Consider the following 18,127-nt stretch of genomic DNA (forward strand, 5'->3'; position numbering starts at 1 on the left):
TACTTGAAAAAAACCCCAAGAATAATTTGCCAAAAGAGGCAAAATTTTAAGGGCTGTCCTACTTGGTACTAAAGTAGAATGCAAATTCCACTAAAACCAGTTCAACAAAAGAAAACCATGCTGCATAACAATTAAAAACTTTAGAATATCCTTCTGCACTAAAGCCACATAGAAATCACACGGAAAAACAAATTTAATTTTTTTGCCAAAATAACATGCCTGCTGTTATGAAGAGTATCTTGGGCTCTCTGGGAGAAAACACATGGCACCCTGCACCAACTTTTTCAAGAGCTGCCAAGTCTACCAATTCCAGACATCAGCTGACACGCCAAGAAATGCTTTAGCTGGTCACCATTTCCAAAATTGTCCTAGTTCTGGCAACATCCCCCATCCCCCGAAGGAAAGATGAAGGATTTTGAAATTGGATGTTGGGATGCTTTTTGTACCACAAGAGCTCTGATCCTATAAAAATATCCTTGTAAGTGTGCATAAACATAGCACCCTAGTTGTCACAGTTTTTGTTTCAAAAAGTAATTTTTTGCCACAAAAAGGAAAAGAAATTTTAAATACTTCAGCTCACTTCATTTTTCCTCTCTGAGACCTCCTATTTATTAGATATTTGGCAGAATGGAAGACTGGTTCCTATTGTGTAGCACATCTCAAAAAAGGGTTCCTTGGTGCTGAGATTTAAAATAATTAAAAATTTGAATTAATTTCTCTTTGTAAATTAACACAAGTTTGTCAGGACTTCCCTTTAAAATAAACTGTATACTCTTTCATTTCTAAAAGCAGTCTGACCTCCACTCACTATCATTTGATTCTCAAAGTTCAGACTCCAATACACACTTACAAGATTCATGATCAGCTCTTTGTGAATGAGTCTTCAATATTATAGCAATAACAGCACAGGCAAGTTTTGGGTTTTCAGATGCCAAAGTGCCAAGCTATAAAGGATCATTTACCCAGTGTCCTGTAACACCCATAACCAAATGGGGACTGGCAGCACCCACAGAGGTTCCCGGCAGCAGGAATGAAATGGCACTACAGAGAGGCTGAAGCAACAAGCAAGCCAGATCATAAACAGCACTTGTCCTGTTTTGTTGCTGCATTATCTGCTCAATAGTCAACTTGTTCTCAGAAGATGAGAATGGTACTGACCTCTGTGATGATTTACGCAGTGAGTAAATTCAGAACAAAGAAAAATGGACAAGAAATGGAAGTCTGCAGAACTGGTGTATTGGGTTTGGATGGCAAGGTTTTGGTAACGGGGGACATAGAGGTGGCTTCTCTGAGAAGCTGCCAGAAGCTTTCCCTTTGCCTGACAGAGCCAATGCCAGCTGGCTCCAAGATGGACCCACTGCTGTCCAAGGGCAAGATAATCAGTGGCTAATAATATATAAAAGAAGGAAAAAAGAAGTTATGGCATAGAAGCAGTTGTGGCCAGAGAAGAGAGGAGTGAGAGAAACAACCCTGCGGACACCAAGGCCAGTGCAGAAGGAGGGGAGGAGGTGTTCCAGGCCTTGGAACAGATTCCTCTGTACCCTGTGCTGAAGACAATGGTGAAGCAGCTTTCCCCTGTAGAACATGGAGAACCACAGGGGTACAGAGATCCACCTGCAGCCTCTGAAGGACCTCATGTCACAGCAGGTGGATGCCTGAAGGAGGCTGTGACCCCATGGGAAGCCCACATGAGAGCAGGCTCCTGGTAGGACCTGTAGACCTATGGAGAGAGGAGCCCACGGTGGAGCAGGTTTGCTGGCAGGACCTGTGACCCCGCAGGGGACCCACACTGGAGCAGTCTGTTCCTGAAGGACTGCACCCTGTGGAAAAGGGACCCACGCTGGGGTGGTTAGTGAAGAACCACAGCCTGCGCGAAGGACTCACATTGCAGAAATCCATGGAGGACTGTTTCCTGTGGGAGGGACTCCACACTGCAGCAAGGGAAGGACTTCTCTCTGAGCAGCAGCAGAAACAACGTGTGATGAACTGACAATGTCACTCCCCGTCTCCCACTGCTGCCGCAGGGGAGGAGGTCGAGGCCGGGAAGGAGGGAGGGGTGGCAGGAAGGTGTTTTTAAGATTTATTTTACTTCTCATTATCCTGCTCTGATTTTAATTGGTAATAAATTCAATTATCTCCCCAAGTTGAGTCTGTTTTTCTCGTGACAGTAGTCAGCAAGTGATCTCTCCCTGTCCTTATCTCAACTCATGAGCCTTTTGTTGTATTTTCTCACTGCTGTCCAGTTCCAGAGGGGAATGGCTTTGGTGGGTACCTGGTGTCTAGCCATGGTCAACTCCCCACAGTTGGTATGTTTATAAAGGATCTCTTCAAAACTACACAGCCTACCCCAACAGGAAAAAAGATCTTACATTTGTTCATCATTTTAAAAGCAACAAAATCAGTACATATCATATGATACCAGCTCTTCTGCAGAAATAAATTACTATTTTGTGTACACAGCCTCTTCAACAAGACCTGATCAAAATGGTCAAAAAAGTCACTATTACCAAAGGGAAAATTTTGAAGGGCAAAGAGCAAAAAAACCCAACAAACCAAACCAAAACCCAACCCTTCCTATAGGCCCAAGAAACCAACCCAAAATAAAGTAACAGCAAGCAAGAGAAAAATCTTAATTTGTGGTGGTTTTCTGGCAAAGACTGTTTTTCTTTAGTCCATAATCAGATCTGGTTTGTTACAGTCTTCTACAGATACTACAACTGGATTCAAGAAAGTGCTGAGTAATTCAGTAGTTTGCCCTAGACTGTAGCCAAAATTAGCTGCAACTGCTCCTCCCTCAAATTAAAAAGGGGAATGACATCTCTGTATCTGCAGGAATATCATTGAATCTTCCCTCTCTGAACTTGAATGGTTATGGCAACTAAGAGGCAACACAAGAGGTGCAAATGCGGCCTCCAGGAACTAGGGATAGCAGCTTTAAGGAATTCATCTCAAAATTTCTGAGTCCTCCATTTTATTTTTTCCTTTTCATTCACTGCCAAGACACTTCTTGGTTGAATCCTTGGTTCCTGTGCCCTTTGTAGAGAGATTCAAATGATTTTAACCATAGCTTGAGGGGAAAAAAAAAAAGTATCTGCACTTCATATTGACTTGAACACTTCTACTTTGTGCTGTAGCTTCAGCAGAGGAAGATGGGAAAAAAAAACACAGTGACAAAATGATACATGTGGAATGTCACTTCATTTTATTTCTAGTCCTTAAAAAAAAAAAGCGCAATTTTTCTGTACCTGTACAGAAAAGAAATGTTTCTGTGGCACTTCAGAAATCATTTTGGTCTACAAGTAAAAAACTTCTGTAAAATGTGTTGCAACATGTCCCCAAGACGACATGCTTCCACAGATTTCTCAACTGGGAGGTTTCTACAACCAATAGGATATGTACTAGGATAGATGCTTACAGAAGTCAGATTAAATCAGTGCAGCAATTTAGAAGGGTAAATGCTATGTAACGTCATATAATCAATGAGTATTGGAAAAAATACTAAATCATTTATATATATTAATTTGCTTTCAACCTTTTTCCTTAACCCCTTGCTAGAGATGCAAAACAAAAGCCCCTTACTAACAGAAGGGTGGTTTTAGGTAAAAAAAAAAAGATGGAAAGAAAGAAAATAGGAAATTTAGAGCAATAATGTTTTGGGCATCTACCAAGAAAGGCAAGATGAGATAAGAGACTTGAAAATGCCTCAAGCTCCTAGGGAGAAGTGAAACACAGATTATTGTAATAAAGAATTCTGAGGATATGTACTGAAATCACAGTAGTAATAATACACTGATTATGCCAATAAATAAATTCAGAATTCTATATATGAGTTCCTATGGTGCTGCCACTGGAATCACTAAGGTTTCAACAAATATTTGAATGCTAGTAGGCAGTGGAAAAGGTAAAGAAGAAAATGAAAATGAAAAATGCAGAACACCATCCAGGACTCACCTGAAGCAGGAAGAGTGTTTGCACTGATGTGTTCAAGGAGATAACTAAGTTGCACAAACCACCCCCAACCAAACACTTATACATAGTTGACTTTGTACTTTCATCAAGTAATATAACGAAGCTGATATGGAACATTATCAGCGCAAAATACATTTTTTCCATGTTTCATATGAAATACAAACAGTGGTGACTGGCAAGTAATGAGCTTGAACAGTAAATAGCACAGGAGTGCCACAGCTCTCTGTACAGCTCTGAGAGTAACCTCTCTACAGTTAAGCCGTGCACACAAATGAAGACTAAAATATCAACAGCACCATTTTTCTCTTGTCACTGAAATGTCACTTATGCCTGAGATGAGACAGGATGCATTAATCCAGATCCATGAACTACGGCTAGTTGCTCCAGCACACCTTTACAGTCATTTGAGAGAATTAAAAAGGAAATCTATTCTTAAAATGAAGGTAGAAAAATGGCACAGGAAATATAAACAAATAATTTATGACACAGTTGCTCAGTAGAAGTTATTACTAAACAGAAGCCACCAGTTCAAATTTCAATAAAACTTAAATTCAGCCTCAGTTTCAGTATGAATGGCCTTGTATTACTCTAAAATTAGGTCTTCTAGTACATGAAGTTAGCATATACCCAATTCTGTTACTTGGGAAAGACCAGGAATCAGCAGAGGTTGCCTGATTACCCCAAAGTGCCTAATCTTGGTCTGCAGAAAGCTTTGTGGACAAAATAGGCTACACAAAAATCACATAAGCAAACACCCTGTTATATAGGCTACTGTCACAGCAGACAAAGGGAAACAGACCACAGCATAAGAAATTAAGGCCAAACATATTGCAAAATCGCCTGATTAAATAACAAAAATTGACCTTTGATTCAGCTTTTTTAAACAATCTTTCAATCTAAACACTGTTTCAAAAATTAGTCACAAGCAGGATTTGTGCGTTTACTGACATTCTTTTTTTCCCTTCCAAAACGGTTAAAAATCCATTTAAAAAAATCACAACCACTACAATATAGCAACCTCTGCCCCTCTTAGAAATGTCCCAGTGGTACCAGTTATAATAATGTCTGTCTAGAGTTAACATCCCTGCAGCAGAAATATGTGTATGTACTTGCTTCCATGTGAACACAATGTGTTCCCTTTAAAAATCATGCAATTACTGTAAAAGCCTGGCAGGTGAAGATACATCTGTGCAATCCAGTATTGGGACTACTGATTTTTTAACTTCACACTTCCATGACTACAGTATTTTTGTTTGTTTGCATTCATTATCACAATAGCAACTAATGCTAGTCCCACGGCTAGACTCGGAGGGCCACAAGGACTGAACTCCTGAGCAATTCCAGAAAGAAGTGGGGCAATAATTCGTCCCACCGATGTCACAGACTGTCCAACACCTAGGAGTGTACCACTGGCCTCATTCCCACCAACAGTCAGTTCCAGATCAATGATACAGGTACGGCCTATAGTAGTGGAGAAGGCCAAGAACGTAGAGGACAAAATGACCATCCATATGCTCAGCGCTGACGCATACAGGAGAATCAGCACACAGGTGAAAGTGCTGGAGTGCAACAGAAGTCTGTAAGTGTTGTGCCCATAGAGTTTTGTTATTGGTCCGAGTAGACAACCAGCCAGGACTCCAAGCACACTGCTATAGCTCATCAGGTATCCAGCAAACAAGGGTTTCACCCCAAATCTCTCCTCCAAGGCCAGAGTAAAATTACTATAGTACAGCAGAATAGCAACAGACATCAGGAACCGCACTAAAAATATATCCCACAAATTAGAGCACGCAATTCCTTTGATCTTCTTCAGCACTGTTGCAACTTGGATCCATGGAGACTGGAAAAAACTGTTTGTCACAGCTCTACTAGTTGCTGATTTCAAGTGCACGTCATGATTTAATTTTGCTGAGAAACTGTTTGTTCCTTTGTCTTGGTAATGCTCCCTATTGCCAGTGTTTTCTTCACTCCAGGGTAACATCCAGACAAGACCTACACAGATCAAGAAATTAGTTGATTTCATTCAATTGCATCAACTTTACATGGAAGATCTCAGTTTGACTGTAACAATATAAAAAAAAATTCAACAATACTTGTCCTTAAAAAATTTGCAAATATTAAGTCTAGTGTTATTCACAGTATCAGTTCAATTTTAAATGCAGTGAAAGCAAGAAAGGAAAGCACCGAGATGCCATTCACACCATATAAACAAATCTAATCATTAAAGCCAAAATTCTGATTTCTAGTCTTCATCTTTGGGCACATCAGAAATTCCCATTTGTGTCTGAATGTAAACGAGATATAGGCAAAACAAAGGAGAAGCACCTGGAGGATAACTGTTTTGAAATTCCCACCCTTCCATACAAGTTCAAATTCAAAGAGTAGTATTGGCACACAAAATATTTATGCCATAGATGATAAACACACTATGAAAGCAAGGTATTACAGATGGCATAAAGACACAAAAGTGAGGAATGAAGGGACCCAAGATGCAAAATGTGGCATACAACTTACCACCATTCAGAAGGAAGATAGAGGCACAGATGAAGGACGTTTGGTAAAAGCCACCTTCCAACTCTGCAAGGTAGCCACCAACAACAGGTCCCAGAATGAAGCCCACGCTGGAGGCTGCATTGAAGCGCCCCATTACTAAAGGGCGATCTCTCTCCAACACCAGGTCGGACAGCAGGGCTTTAGAGATGGAAAGTGTGTGTTTGAAAATACCTGCAACAAAATATAAATCAATTCACAAACATGTATTTCTCAGTACAAAAAAAAAAAAAAAAAAAAAAAAAGAAAAAGACAGAAGGTATCTCAAAAAACAATGGTCCAAGTCTGTATGATTCATATTTTTAAAATTCCATTAATCACAAATTCTTCAGTGCTAGAGTAAGCAGCTTTGTGAGGTTTAGCTGTCTGGTGGGTAAAGCTTCAACATTTCAAATTATATGCAGGAAAAAATAATGAGAATTCCTGATTTGTAGAGACTTTTCCAATACTAAGGTTCGGTTGGTGCTGTTGGGTGATTATGCTTATACAGCCATCCACCTACCATGATTTCTCCCGCAGTAATTCTCAAGCTGAGACTACAGGGAATTTAAACTGCAAAATGCCAAGTGTTTACTCACCTACAGGGACTCTAGAAATGGCGAACAGGAACACTGTGGTGGATGCTCCAAGAAGGAAGTAACCCAGTGCACTGAGAAGAATACAAGCAAGCAGGGAATACCGTTTTCCTACTATATCACTCCAGCATCCCTTTCACAAAGTAGGAAAGAAAGATTAGCTTTTGAAACACTAAGCTATGTGCAGTGATCAATCAGTACTTCTAAATTAAATTGAGAAAAGAGATCAAAGGACTGTCAATGAAAGCCTAATAAGCTTATTACACAGCATTCCTAAGTGCTCAAAATCTGGAAGTCACAAGCAGAGTTCTGGCCTGCTGGCAGGGTACCTGCCAAAACTATGATTCCATTTAGTGTTACCATATAGAGCTTTTATTTTTTAAAAAAATCTCCCTTTTAAAAAGACAGTCCTGCAGTAAGTATCACAAAATATTACCAGTAAGAGCCTTCTGAAAATCTTACCATAACCAACCACAAATATTTGTTTGCATCACTGGCTGCTATGTATTAGACACTTGTTGGAACATCCTAACAGCAATGATCTTGGCTATGAGGAGTTTGTCATCTGAGCGTAGACATGTAAGAAGTAGCTATGCAGAGGGCAAACAGAAAACTTGCATTTATCATGCTTATAAATCAGCTTGATTCCTAAGAGGAAATAGTTTTTAAGAAAGTAGACAATGGTCTTGCAATTCAAAGAAAATGCCACAAAATTATAGCAGGAAATTATCCCAGGTGGCCTGCATAACAAAGCCTGAAACAGTTTTTTTATGAGACATTCTCATAATCTGTTCTCTTCAAAACTAGAAAACTAGTACCAGGGTAATATTAGGATATAAAAAAATGAATAACTAATAGAAAAAACCCCAAAGAAATAGCAAAGATGCATGATTAATTTTAGACCATACAGTGAATTACAAGTCACTGCTCATTAAGCAGGGAAAGCAAACTAGATCACAGGCTATGAAGAGCTGACTCATGAGACTGCTTTTTGGACAGGCTACTGCATAGAAGGAAACTGCTTTACTAGCACCAACACGAGAGACGATAACCCTGTGTAACTGCAACCTGCTCAGTATTGTGTCTGAGCCAAGATCTGTATTCTAGTTTTTGTCTAGAAACTCTGTTCTGTTTGGGTCTGGAAAACCTGGCAATTCCTTATAAACGAAACCGACATTTTTCATGCAAACTGATAATTGGTCTCTCCAACCAAAATGTTTATATGAACAGTTTATGCATTTTCAAAATGTCAAGAAATGCTATTATTAACCCCACCCTTTTTCCCCCTACAATCCATAGAAATACCAATATGGTCTGGAATGCAGTGTTAGAACTCACCACAAATGTGCTGGAAAATAGCTGCATTACACCATAGAGAGATCCTAAAACAAACAAAATACCAATGTTAAAAATTAAGCTTTTTTTCAAAAATGAAAATTGCACAAAATTTTAAATGATGAAAAAATGTGGAATTCTGGGAATAGTTTACTAGAAGAATGGGAAGAGGGAGCAGGGCAAACCAAGGGTGGACTTTAGCATTTAATCAAGGAAATAATTTCAGGGAATGACAAAATAAAAAAGAAAAAAGTGCTGAAAAGTCAAAAAACTATGTAAGTTAAAATGATGTTGCTTTGTATGGTGTATTAAACAAAACAGATCTTGGCATTTGTAATTGCTTTCTCAGAATCAGGAGAGAATTTCACTACTGAAAGGGACTTCCCACTTGGTGCTTCAGTCTACTGCAAGGCACCACAGAAGCCCTGAAGAAAACACGGACCCTACTTTCTCATTTTGGAGGCTAGGACTTTAGCAGCACTTAGTGACAGAAGAGAAGGAACAAAGAGAAGCAGAGAGAAACATCTGCCAGACTCTTTCATTTATAAGAATACACCTCAAACCCTAGTTTTTTCTGAAGTTAAAAATCAATGCAGACTGTTGAAATGAAAACATATTTCTGATTAATTGCTGCTTAAAATAATACTGTCAACTCAGTGTAGAGGCAGAATTATTTCATACAACGTGTTAAATAAAAAAGCAAAATAATAAAACTGAATAACAGCTCCCATAAAGTCAACCACATAAAGAATATACTGTATCACTCGACACCATAAACAATGCCATAAAAGGCACTTTAAAGCCACAGAATTTACCTTAGCGCTAAATACTTTAAGAAAAAATTTCAAATGTTCAGAATTTATTTGTAAACACTCCTGAAAGTGAATAAATATTTTGCCAAGACGGCTGTAAGGATTTTAATCAAACTGGGAGCAATCACGGGCATTGGAAAGCTTTGGAGAACCAGCTGCAGAAGTACCATTTGCAAAGTGTAAATAGCAGTAAAACTACAAGCAACACCTCTGGCTCCCTAAATTGCTAAGTTGTGAATTCTTGGATGCTGGAAAAGGAGCTGTACAAATGCTACTGCAAGACTTCCTTGTTCTTTCCAAGTGTGCTCTTTCCAAAGCACATGCTTTTGGCTACTGTAAGTGCATGAGTTTGGACAGGTCTCTGGGTCTAACAGAGTACAGCTGCCCTTACAGTTTTACTTGGAAATTGTCTTCACTTTTTATTATGCTATTAGCAAGGAAGCATTATGTTACAATGTCCAATTTGCAGTAAGGCATAATCCAGGCCATTTTGTAAATCAAGTACTGCAACTTACCTATGATTCCAGCAACTGTATGACTTGCTCCTAGAGATTTGATATGAAGATTCATTAAAGGAACAACCATGCTCACCCCAAATAAGTCCTGAAAAGAAGTCAAGAAAAGTTTTAGTAACCTTCACAAAGATAATAGCAACCTGGCTTAATAACAGCCAACATTAAAAAAAAAAAAAAAAGTAAATTATCTCCGTATCAACACTAGGTCAAAAGAAAATTTTTCATATTACAAAACATATAAACTGAAATATAAAGGACTGCCTCACAGAGGAGTTACACCTATGAAAACATCAAATATTCCTTTAATACACATTAAACTTTACCTGTTTAACAAGAAAAGTACTTCATAACCAGAGTTTTAAATTCAAAGTGGTCTAATTTCGATCACCTAAAAATACTTGCTATTTGTGCAAAGAATGTATATTTTGAAAAGCAGTATTTTAACCCTACTACAATGGGGAATAAGCTACAGTAGATTTAAACCTACTTACATACTGCCTTTGTGTATAGCTTAAGAAATGTAGTGAAAAGACATTTCATAAAAAAGAAAAAAAGAAAAAAAGAAAAAAAGAAAAAAAGAAAAAAAGAAAAAAAGAAAAAAAGAAAAAAAGAAAAAAAGGCAAAGCATAATTGAAAAACATTTTGTAAGAGGAGGGTAAAGGACACTGCCCATCCTGAGCAGTACAAGGATCTCCTACTCATTCCTTTTGCTTTATTACCTTTTGTTAAGCTCACCACATTGACCCAGTAGTTCTTTCAGTACTACTACAACCTGGCACAGCATTCAGAGTCCCTTGGAGAAGATCTATTGGAGCAAGATCATCTTTCATCACTGACTGCTTGAACTGAACTAGACTACCTCAAAGCCTGATTAACTGTTAACGGTGTGTATCACTAAGTGAATTCTCACAGTCTGTCATCAATTATTTTTTGAGGGTTGAAATTGAGGCTTACAAGGTTAGAATCATTAAATACATTAGCATGAACAAACAGAGCACACCACTTACAAACATCTTCCATAACAATCTCAGGTGTCATCTGCGAACCTGAAGAGAGGTTCAGCGACCTTGTCCAGGTTGTCAACAGAGACATTAAAAAGTACAAGACTCAGACTATACCGTGGCAGTACTGGACTGTCACAGGCATGCAGGTAGAGCAAGACCCGTTAACCACTATCCTCTGAGGGGTAGTTACTTCTCATTTCACATCTAACTCCTCATGTGGAATGATAGATACGCTGTATTTATTTGTCTGGCTACAGGAAGTTTGCATCACCACACCCTCTAAAAGGACACTCGGTTGGTTTTCTTGTGTGCCCCAGCTCAGTATCAACAAGCTGTTACAGGGCTGGAGAACCACAGCATTTAAAAGCCAGTTAAAAGAAGCAAAGCTTGTTCTAATGCACCTTTCACAGGACACAAACCAACTGGGTTGTTTCTATTGCTCAATCTAAAAGTAGGTAAGACAGTATCTTGACATTTCACAGTGCAAACTTCTACTCATTTTGTATTCATTTTCCAAGCCATCGCTTTTAATTTCAAATTAATTAAATGACACTTTCCTGAGGCTCGGGAATTGCTACAGAATATGAACCTTCTTTAAAGTCTGTGTTCTTTCAATAACGGACTTTTTTTTTTTTTTTTCTTCTAGAAAGAACATATTTTTAGGGTTTTTTGTCCTTTTTTTTTTTTTTTTTTTTTGGTAGGTTTACAGGAACAACGGGCATTTCAAGGAAACAGGGAACAGCTCTCTTATAAGCACAAGGCAAGACTCAGCTTTTAGGGTGCTGCGCTATTCCATGACATTCACAGGATAAAAATCCGGCCTGTGTGTCAAACTGCGGGGCTGTTTGCACGGGTAAAACAGCACAGCCGCTACCCACCACCAGCACTACGAACACTGGCATCCCCAGGAGCAGCTGCAGCGATGCACCCCGGAACCCAGCAGCCTTGGACTGGAAAGGAGAAGATTGCCGCTCCCGGGCGCGGCCGCCCGCCGCAGGCCCCGCGGGGCGGGCCCCATGGCCGCCGCCGCCCGCTTACCAGGAATCCCACCGCGTAGAGGCACCGCACGAAGCGGGCGGACGCGGCCGGGCTCCCCGCGGCCCTCCGGCCTCCGGTATCCTCATCCTCCTCCTCCTCCATGCGAGCGGCGGCGCCGGGCCTGCGCAGTGCCCGTGGCGCGGCGGAAACGTGGAGGCGGCGGGGCCGGCGGCGGGGCAGAGCCGCGGGGGCTGTTTCGTTCGGCACGGTATCCCTCGTGTGTCCTCTTTTTCGGGCGAAGACGAGGAAGAGTAAGGGTCCCTGGCAGCCTCGGGACCCCTGCCTCCACCTTCCCACAGACACCTCTGTAGGACTTTGCCCTTCGGCCCCTTGCGTGTTTGTACGGGGAGAATTTTGCAACCCCTCCCCTCGGGGCCTGAGGTTGGGTGGAAGGCAGAAGAGCCAGGTGGAGCCGAGAGGCTTTGGAAACAAATATGCCATAGGAGCATGGGAATGGATCCCCTGCACCGCTCTCTCGGTTGCTGTAGAAAGATGGGTTTTGGGCCCGTGCACCTCCGATCCTGCCTATCCATGTGGAAAGCGGCCGTGTCCCAGCGCTGCCGTTCCTCGGCCATCTCTCGGGCTCAGCCCGGTGCCTGCAGCAAGTGTTTCTGGCAGCAGTGTTTTCTTATTCACTGCTGTGCTGTGTTTTTCTTAAAAGTCAGGGATAGCTGGAATTGTTGATGACTACAATGTTGAAATGCTTTTGCATCCAAAGCAAAGAGAGATTGATAAATCTCTCAGATGCACTGGTGGAAACGACTGTGATATGCAAAATGTGACCATCTAACTTTATGTTGGAGTCAGAGGTGCTCTTTTGTATAGTTGCTTGTCCAGGTATCAGTGAAAGTGCTGCAGTTTTAAATACTTCTAAAAATGCACAAATAAACAGGAGATGCTTTAACTTGTTTTTAATTATCAGTAAGAAGAAACTTTTGAAAATGTTGATGACACATGCTTTAAAAGCTAGCACGAGTTACAAAGTTTGAGAATGATCATTCAATAACTGACAATAGCATAACTTCAGTTCTATTTGCATGTTTTCAGAAGAAATAAATATCACACGGTTGAGGATCTTTTACAGATTTAGGTCACAAAAAAAAAAAAGGAGAGGGGAATGTGGTTTTCCTTACGGTTATTAAAATCTAAATTTAAAAAAACCCAAACCACCAAAACAAGACATATTTCTAGATATGCAGCTTATTTATAAGATACCAAGGCAAAACTTAACTTAGTATATGCATAGGGACAAAGATGTTATCAGAGTCCAGACAAGAATAACTCAGTTGTTTAATATCCCACTGGCTGTTATGTTTTAGTGTTGGGTTAACCAATATATCCTATTAATTTATCTCTTTGAGGCCACTTTGAATAACAAATTCTCTCAGTGAGGTTTTTAAAATTCTGGATACAACACTAATGGAGATCAGTTGCACACAATTCCTCTGAAATCGACAAAATGGTGACAAGATACTGAAATATTAGAGCATCCTGGGAATTGCTGCTACATTGTCTTCTCAATATTACACTAATTTTACCCTTGGTCATTTTAACTGATAGAAGAAATGGAAAATGCCTGAAAATTTATCAGAAGAAACTTAAAGAAGTGGATGATTAAAAGATGTTGCGAGGGTTTAGGTATTTTTCCTGGGTCTAAGGGACATTGACTTCTGTGGAAACACTGAGCCCAACTGAAATTTTTAAGGTTTTATGTGTTAGTCTCTGCCATAAGTCTCTGAAACCAGTTAGCTATTTTGCATTCTTCTTAGGTTCTGAGGATGAGAATGATCAAATGTGATGGGGACAAAATATTGCAGGCAGGAATATTGAATTCCCTGCCAATAGTTTTGTATGTTATTTCAAGCTGCCTCTATGCAGAATGACTTGTAAAGCAGAGAATAACCAAACTTTGTGACATTAGTGCAAACTGTTCATGGAAAAAAACAAGCGTTTAGAGAACATATAGGTGTCTCTTCCTTTAACTGATCTCTTACTGCTTTTGTCCTGGTGAACTTGATCATCTTGCTAAAGAATTGTGCACATTACATGCTTACATAATTTACATAATATATAAGAAAAAGGTATTAATATATAGTAAATGTGACAAATATCTCTGTTGCCTTTGAACTGAGGGCAGATGATTTCAGCTGCCTCAAGGTTCCCATTCATGTTGTGTCATTGTAATTACAAAATTTAAGATAAAGGCTCCCAAATAAAGAAATCTTAAGATAAATGTTCTCAAATAAAGTGATTTTATGGCTGATAAGGGAATTGACTAGCAATTAAAGGAATGAAATACAATGAAGGCCATTTATCAGAGTCTTATGGGAAATAGAGCTAGTCTAATATCTTTGGGGGCAGAATTACATAGTTGGTTGATTAAAATGATATTATCCATATAGTACACGTACATTACTTTAAGGTGTTTGACTTGTTACAGGATGATTCTTAAAAATGGGAATGCAATAGATACTCAGAAAGGCAAGCTGCAGCATGTGTATCCAGAATTATCTGGATGATCCTGTTATTTCTATCTTTTTTATCCATGACCTGGTAGTAGCAATTGAATGAACATTATTGATTTTATGGATAAGACTAGAACCAGGAAGAATATGCAGACTACTGTCACTACACAATCAGAGTACTCTGTTTCCATTATATGTAAGTAATGCAAGTGTGAAGTGTATCATGCTAGAAACAAAGCAAGAGGAGGAGCGCCTCTCTGTTGTGACAGTGATTATGAGATGAACTTGGTAGGCGTAGTACTCAGCCAGCAACCATAAGTTTTTATTGCTATTTTGTGGCCCCCTGGAAAAGCACCCGTCTTTTGATAAGAAATAGAGGACCCAGAAGTAAAAAAGCAGGAAGACTTTATTACATCTGTATCAGTTTTTCAGTTTGTATACTAATGCAACATTGTGTCTAGGTCTGCTGTCCTAACTGAAGATCAATTTTGAATAAACAGGGTTTAAAAAAAAAAAAAAAAAGAGAGACATTTTAATGGCAGAAGGAACATTTCATACAGTGTTGGGCTGCTGGAGATCAGATTATCCACAGCCTTGATGGGGTATTCTTGCCTTAGATTATGAATGGGAGGAGAACTAGTCTGTGCGAGAATGTCTGAGATTCAGTTTGGTAGTGAGGGGAAGGGATGAGGAATCTTCAGCCTTTTAGTGAAAACATCTACTGTAAATGTTTGGTGTCACCTGCTAAGTGAGGACTTGATGCAGTCTGCAGCTGCCCTTCCTCAGCCAGCTCTGAGGCTGTGTGTGCTCCAAGCCCTGACATAGGGAAAGTACTGATGGAAGTCATCTGAAATCCAATAAAATTCTTTTAAAAAAAGATCTTTACATTTCTTCAGTAGGGGAGAAAATTTTAAACCTCATAAATTCTTAAATAAAATTTTTAAATTACTTCTGTGAAAAAGATCTAAGACAACTACACTGATTTATTCCAGTAAATGTAATATATTATTGAATTCCTGCATTACAAATAGGTAAGGTCAAGACCCCCAAATGTGCAATTTGTTTTCCAATTTAGTGAATCTAACAATGACTTATTTCATTCTGGTTTACTGCTTCAGATCATTAGGGTAACTTCAACAGTCGTTTCAACTTTTCATATACAAATTGAGCCAAGTAGAAAAAGTTACAATCCAGTGGTCCAGAACTTTTTAAGAGGTACTTGTAAATGAATTTGAGTTTGGAATCTGCTGTTAATCTTAAAGACATTTAAAATGTAATCTGTCTGAAAAGATCTGCAAATTTAACGAATGTGGAAAGAAACCTTTTAATTGATTCCACCCTCAAGGCTGTAAATGAATCAGGTGGGTACGTCAGAGAGACTTAGAAAGCATTTATAAAACAGCTTGTTAAAGGAAGGAATTATTTCAGGCATTGGGCCTACTTCTTCCCTTCTGGAGTTTTTCATGGCAGCGTAACTAAGGCCGCATATCTTTCTGTGTTTCTCTCAATTAATGTTTAACAGATAAAATAAATACATGGGGAATGGTTTAGATATTATTGGAGCAGAAGGTAGCTGGGGTGACTCCTGTTAACTTCAGTCTCTTTTCTATCATGTTACAGTACCCTTACATCACACACATCTCCCCCTTACACATCCCTCACCCAGTCTATGATTTTATTTATTTAATTATTCATTTCAAGATCAGTGGCTCTGTAGAAGCTGGAGAGGTACAGAAAGAACTAAAGGCTAGTTCCTCAAGCTTCCTGAATAAATCCAAAAATATTTATCTTAAAAAGTGTCTATGCAGTAAATGGAAGGTGTTACAGCCTCAGAGCGAGATTCATAATAGCATCCTGCTGTGGAAGGACCCATGTAGGGCAGCAATAAAAATGGTGAAGAAGAAGCCAGCTTTTAATTTCTGACTATGTATGCATAACTGCTTTCATAGGAAACTGTCTGGAATACCTCCTAGAATTAGGCAACTCATTCATTTCTGATTACACGTGTGATATGTCATGACTTTGAAGTATTGTAGGAAAAATTAATGGCATTGGCCTGGCTTTCCTATAATAGTATAAAAAATTTAGAGCACTCACAATGGTGATGTGATAAGGGAACTCACATACTTTCTTGTATGTACTTTCTTGTACCTCTGATGATTCTAGTTATCTTGCCCAACATGCAAGGACATGGATTCATCACACCTTGAATCAGTGTTATGACACAATTAAAAAAGAAATTGTGCTTTGCCATATTTTTTACCTATTTTATCTAAAGTAGATTTAATGCAAGATATAATATAGAATGGGATATATGAAACAGAGTGATCCACTCAGTCATACTGAAGTTTTGTCTTCCTTTCTGTGGATGAATAAATTTGTGATGCTTTTTAGAGTGTCAAAGTCCTGAGCACAGAGAGGGTGTAAGGCAGTGTCCAAACGGGTTGTACACCCTACAGCTTTGTTTGTCAGGGTGACTGCAAGTCTGTTGTGTGTTCCTGCGGGTGTCTAACAGTGGGTCCTGGGTACATGGAGATGTGTAGAAGTAATGCCTCATAAAGAAGATTTTTCTTGTTGGTTTATTAGAATTCCTGTTGAAGCTTTTGATGACATAAAGGCTGCTTATGTCCCTTTTGTTCTTACCATCATTATCTGTGTGATCTCAGTATAGCTTATGCAGAATGAATGACTCAGTGATAGCTGTGTTCAGAATGGCTTTATTTCCTCCATTTGTAGAGGACTTCAGCACATTTCTACAACCTCCAGTCAGGTTTTACCTGACCCAGCCATGTACCCTCACTGCAAGGAAGGTGGATGGTATCCTGGTCTGCATTAGGCAAAGCATTGCCAGCAAGTTGAGGGAGGTGTTCCTTCCTCTCTACTGAGCACTGGTAAGGCCATACTTGGAGTGCTGTGTCAGTTCTGGGCTTCGCACTACATGAGACATGTGAACACTCTGGAGGGAGTCAAATGATGGACAAATAAGGTGATGGAGGGACTGGAGCATGTCTCCTATGAGGAAAAGCTGAGAAAACTGGGACTGCTCTGCCTGGAGAAGAGAAGGCTCAGGGAGGGTTTTATATAAATATCTGAAAGGAAAGTAGAAAGAGGATGGAACCAGGCTCTTTTCAGTTATGCCCATTGACAGGACCAGAGACGGTGGGCACAAACTGAAACACAGGAGGGTCTCTTTGAACATCAGGAAACACTTTTTACTGTGAAGTGTGTCAAACACTGGCACGTGTCACACAAGGAGGTTCTGGAGTACCCAGCCTTGGAGATATTCAAAAGCAACCTGGACATGGTCCTGGGCAATTAGTCCCAGGTGGTCCTGCCTGAGCAGGGAAGCTGGACAAGATGACCTCTAGACGTTCCTTCCAAGCTCAATCATTCTGTGACTGTGTGACTTGTGGTCTGATTTACTGTAGTATTAAGAAAAAAGTGGTCATATCTCAAACTAGTTATTCCAGACTCTCTCTTAGTCAGTGAAAAAACCAAACCATACAAACAACCAACCAACCAACCAACCAAAGTAATTGTACTTTTAGGGCACAGTTCTTTGCACATTGAGGTGGTCATCCAAAAATGGGTCAGATGGACTATGCCATAAAAGTGATGTATGACTGTAGAGGAAACCTGAAGTGACCAGCTTAGTTGCAGGGCTCCAGACAGACATTTAATGGACAAGATGTGTGCAGGTATGCTGTGTAAAGTGTGTGGCTGTATGTCTGCCTAGTACTCTTCTGACAAGTGATCATGTAGGCGCAATAGGTACCATCCTGCCCAGCTGGGGAAGATGGACAGGATGAGGATTGGAATCAGTGGGTGAGATACTCCCATTACTGTTCAGAACAGTAAATGAGC

The 18,127-nt window shown here is 39.7% G+C and overlaps 1 protein-coding gene across 1 annotated transcript; it reads right to left on the reverse strand.

The window, feature by feature from the left end:
* Nucleotides 1-4,056: 4,056 nt before the first annotated feature.
* On the reverse strand, nucleotides 4,057-12,156 carry MFSD9 (major facilitator superfamily domain containing 9). The gene is made up of 6 exons (XM_032100415.1): nucleotides 11,799-12,156; nucleotides 9,757-9,844; nucleotides 8,433-8,476; nucleotides 7,098-7,227; nucleotides 6,484-6,693; nucleotides 4,057-5,961 (listed from the first exon to the last, which is right to left on the reverse strand). The coding sequence occupies exons 1-6, from the start codon at nucleotides 11,898-11,900 to the stop codon at nucleotides 5,177-5,179; spliced, it is 1,359 nt and encodes a 452-aa protein (XP_031956306.1). The 5' UTR covers nucleotides 11,901-12,156; the 3' UTR covers nucleotides 4,057-5,176.
* Nucleotides 12,157-18,127: the final 5,971 nt, after the last annotated feature.

Source organism: Corvus moneduloides, chromosome 2 (assembly GCF_009650955.1).
Source record: "Corvus moneduloides isolate bCorMon1 chromosome 2, bCorMon1.pri, whole genome shotgun sequence".
NCBI lineage: Eukaryota > Metazoa > Chordata > Aves > Passeriformes > Corvidae > Corvus > Corvus moneduloides.

Excerpts from the sequence above, each read along its gene's own strand:
- MFSD9 (XM_032100415.1), bottom strand. The coding sequence starts at position 11,900 with ATGGAGGAGGAGGAGGATGAGGATACCGGAGGCCGGAGGGCCGCGGGG. Across the intron at positions 7,228-8,432 it reads TATTTTCCAGCACATTTGTG|GGATGCTGGAGTGATATAGT; the intron begins GTGAGTTCTAAC and ends ACTTTGTGAAAG. Across the intron at positions 6,694-7,097 it reads CATTTCTAGAGTCCCTGTAG|GTATTTTCAAACACACACTT; the intron begins GTGAGTAAACAC and ends ATTTTGTTGCAG.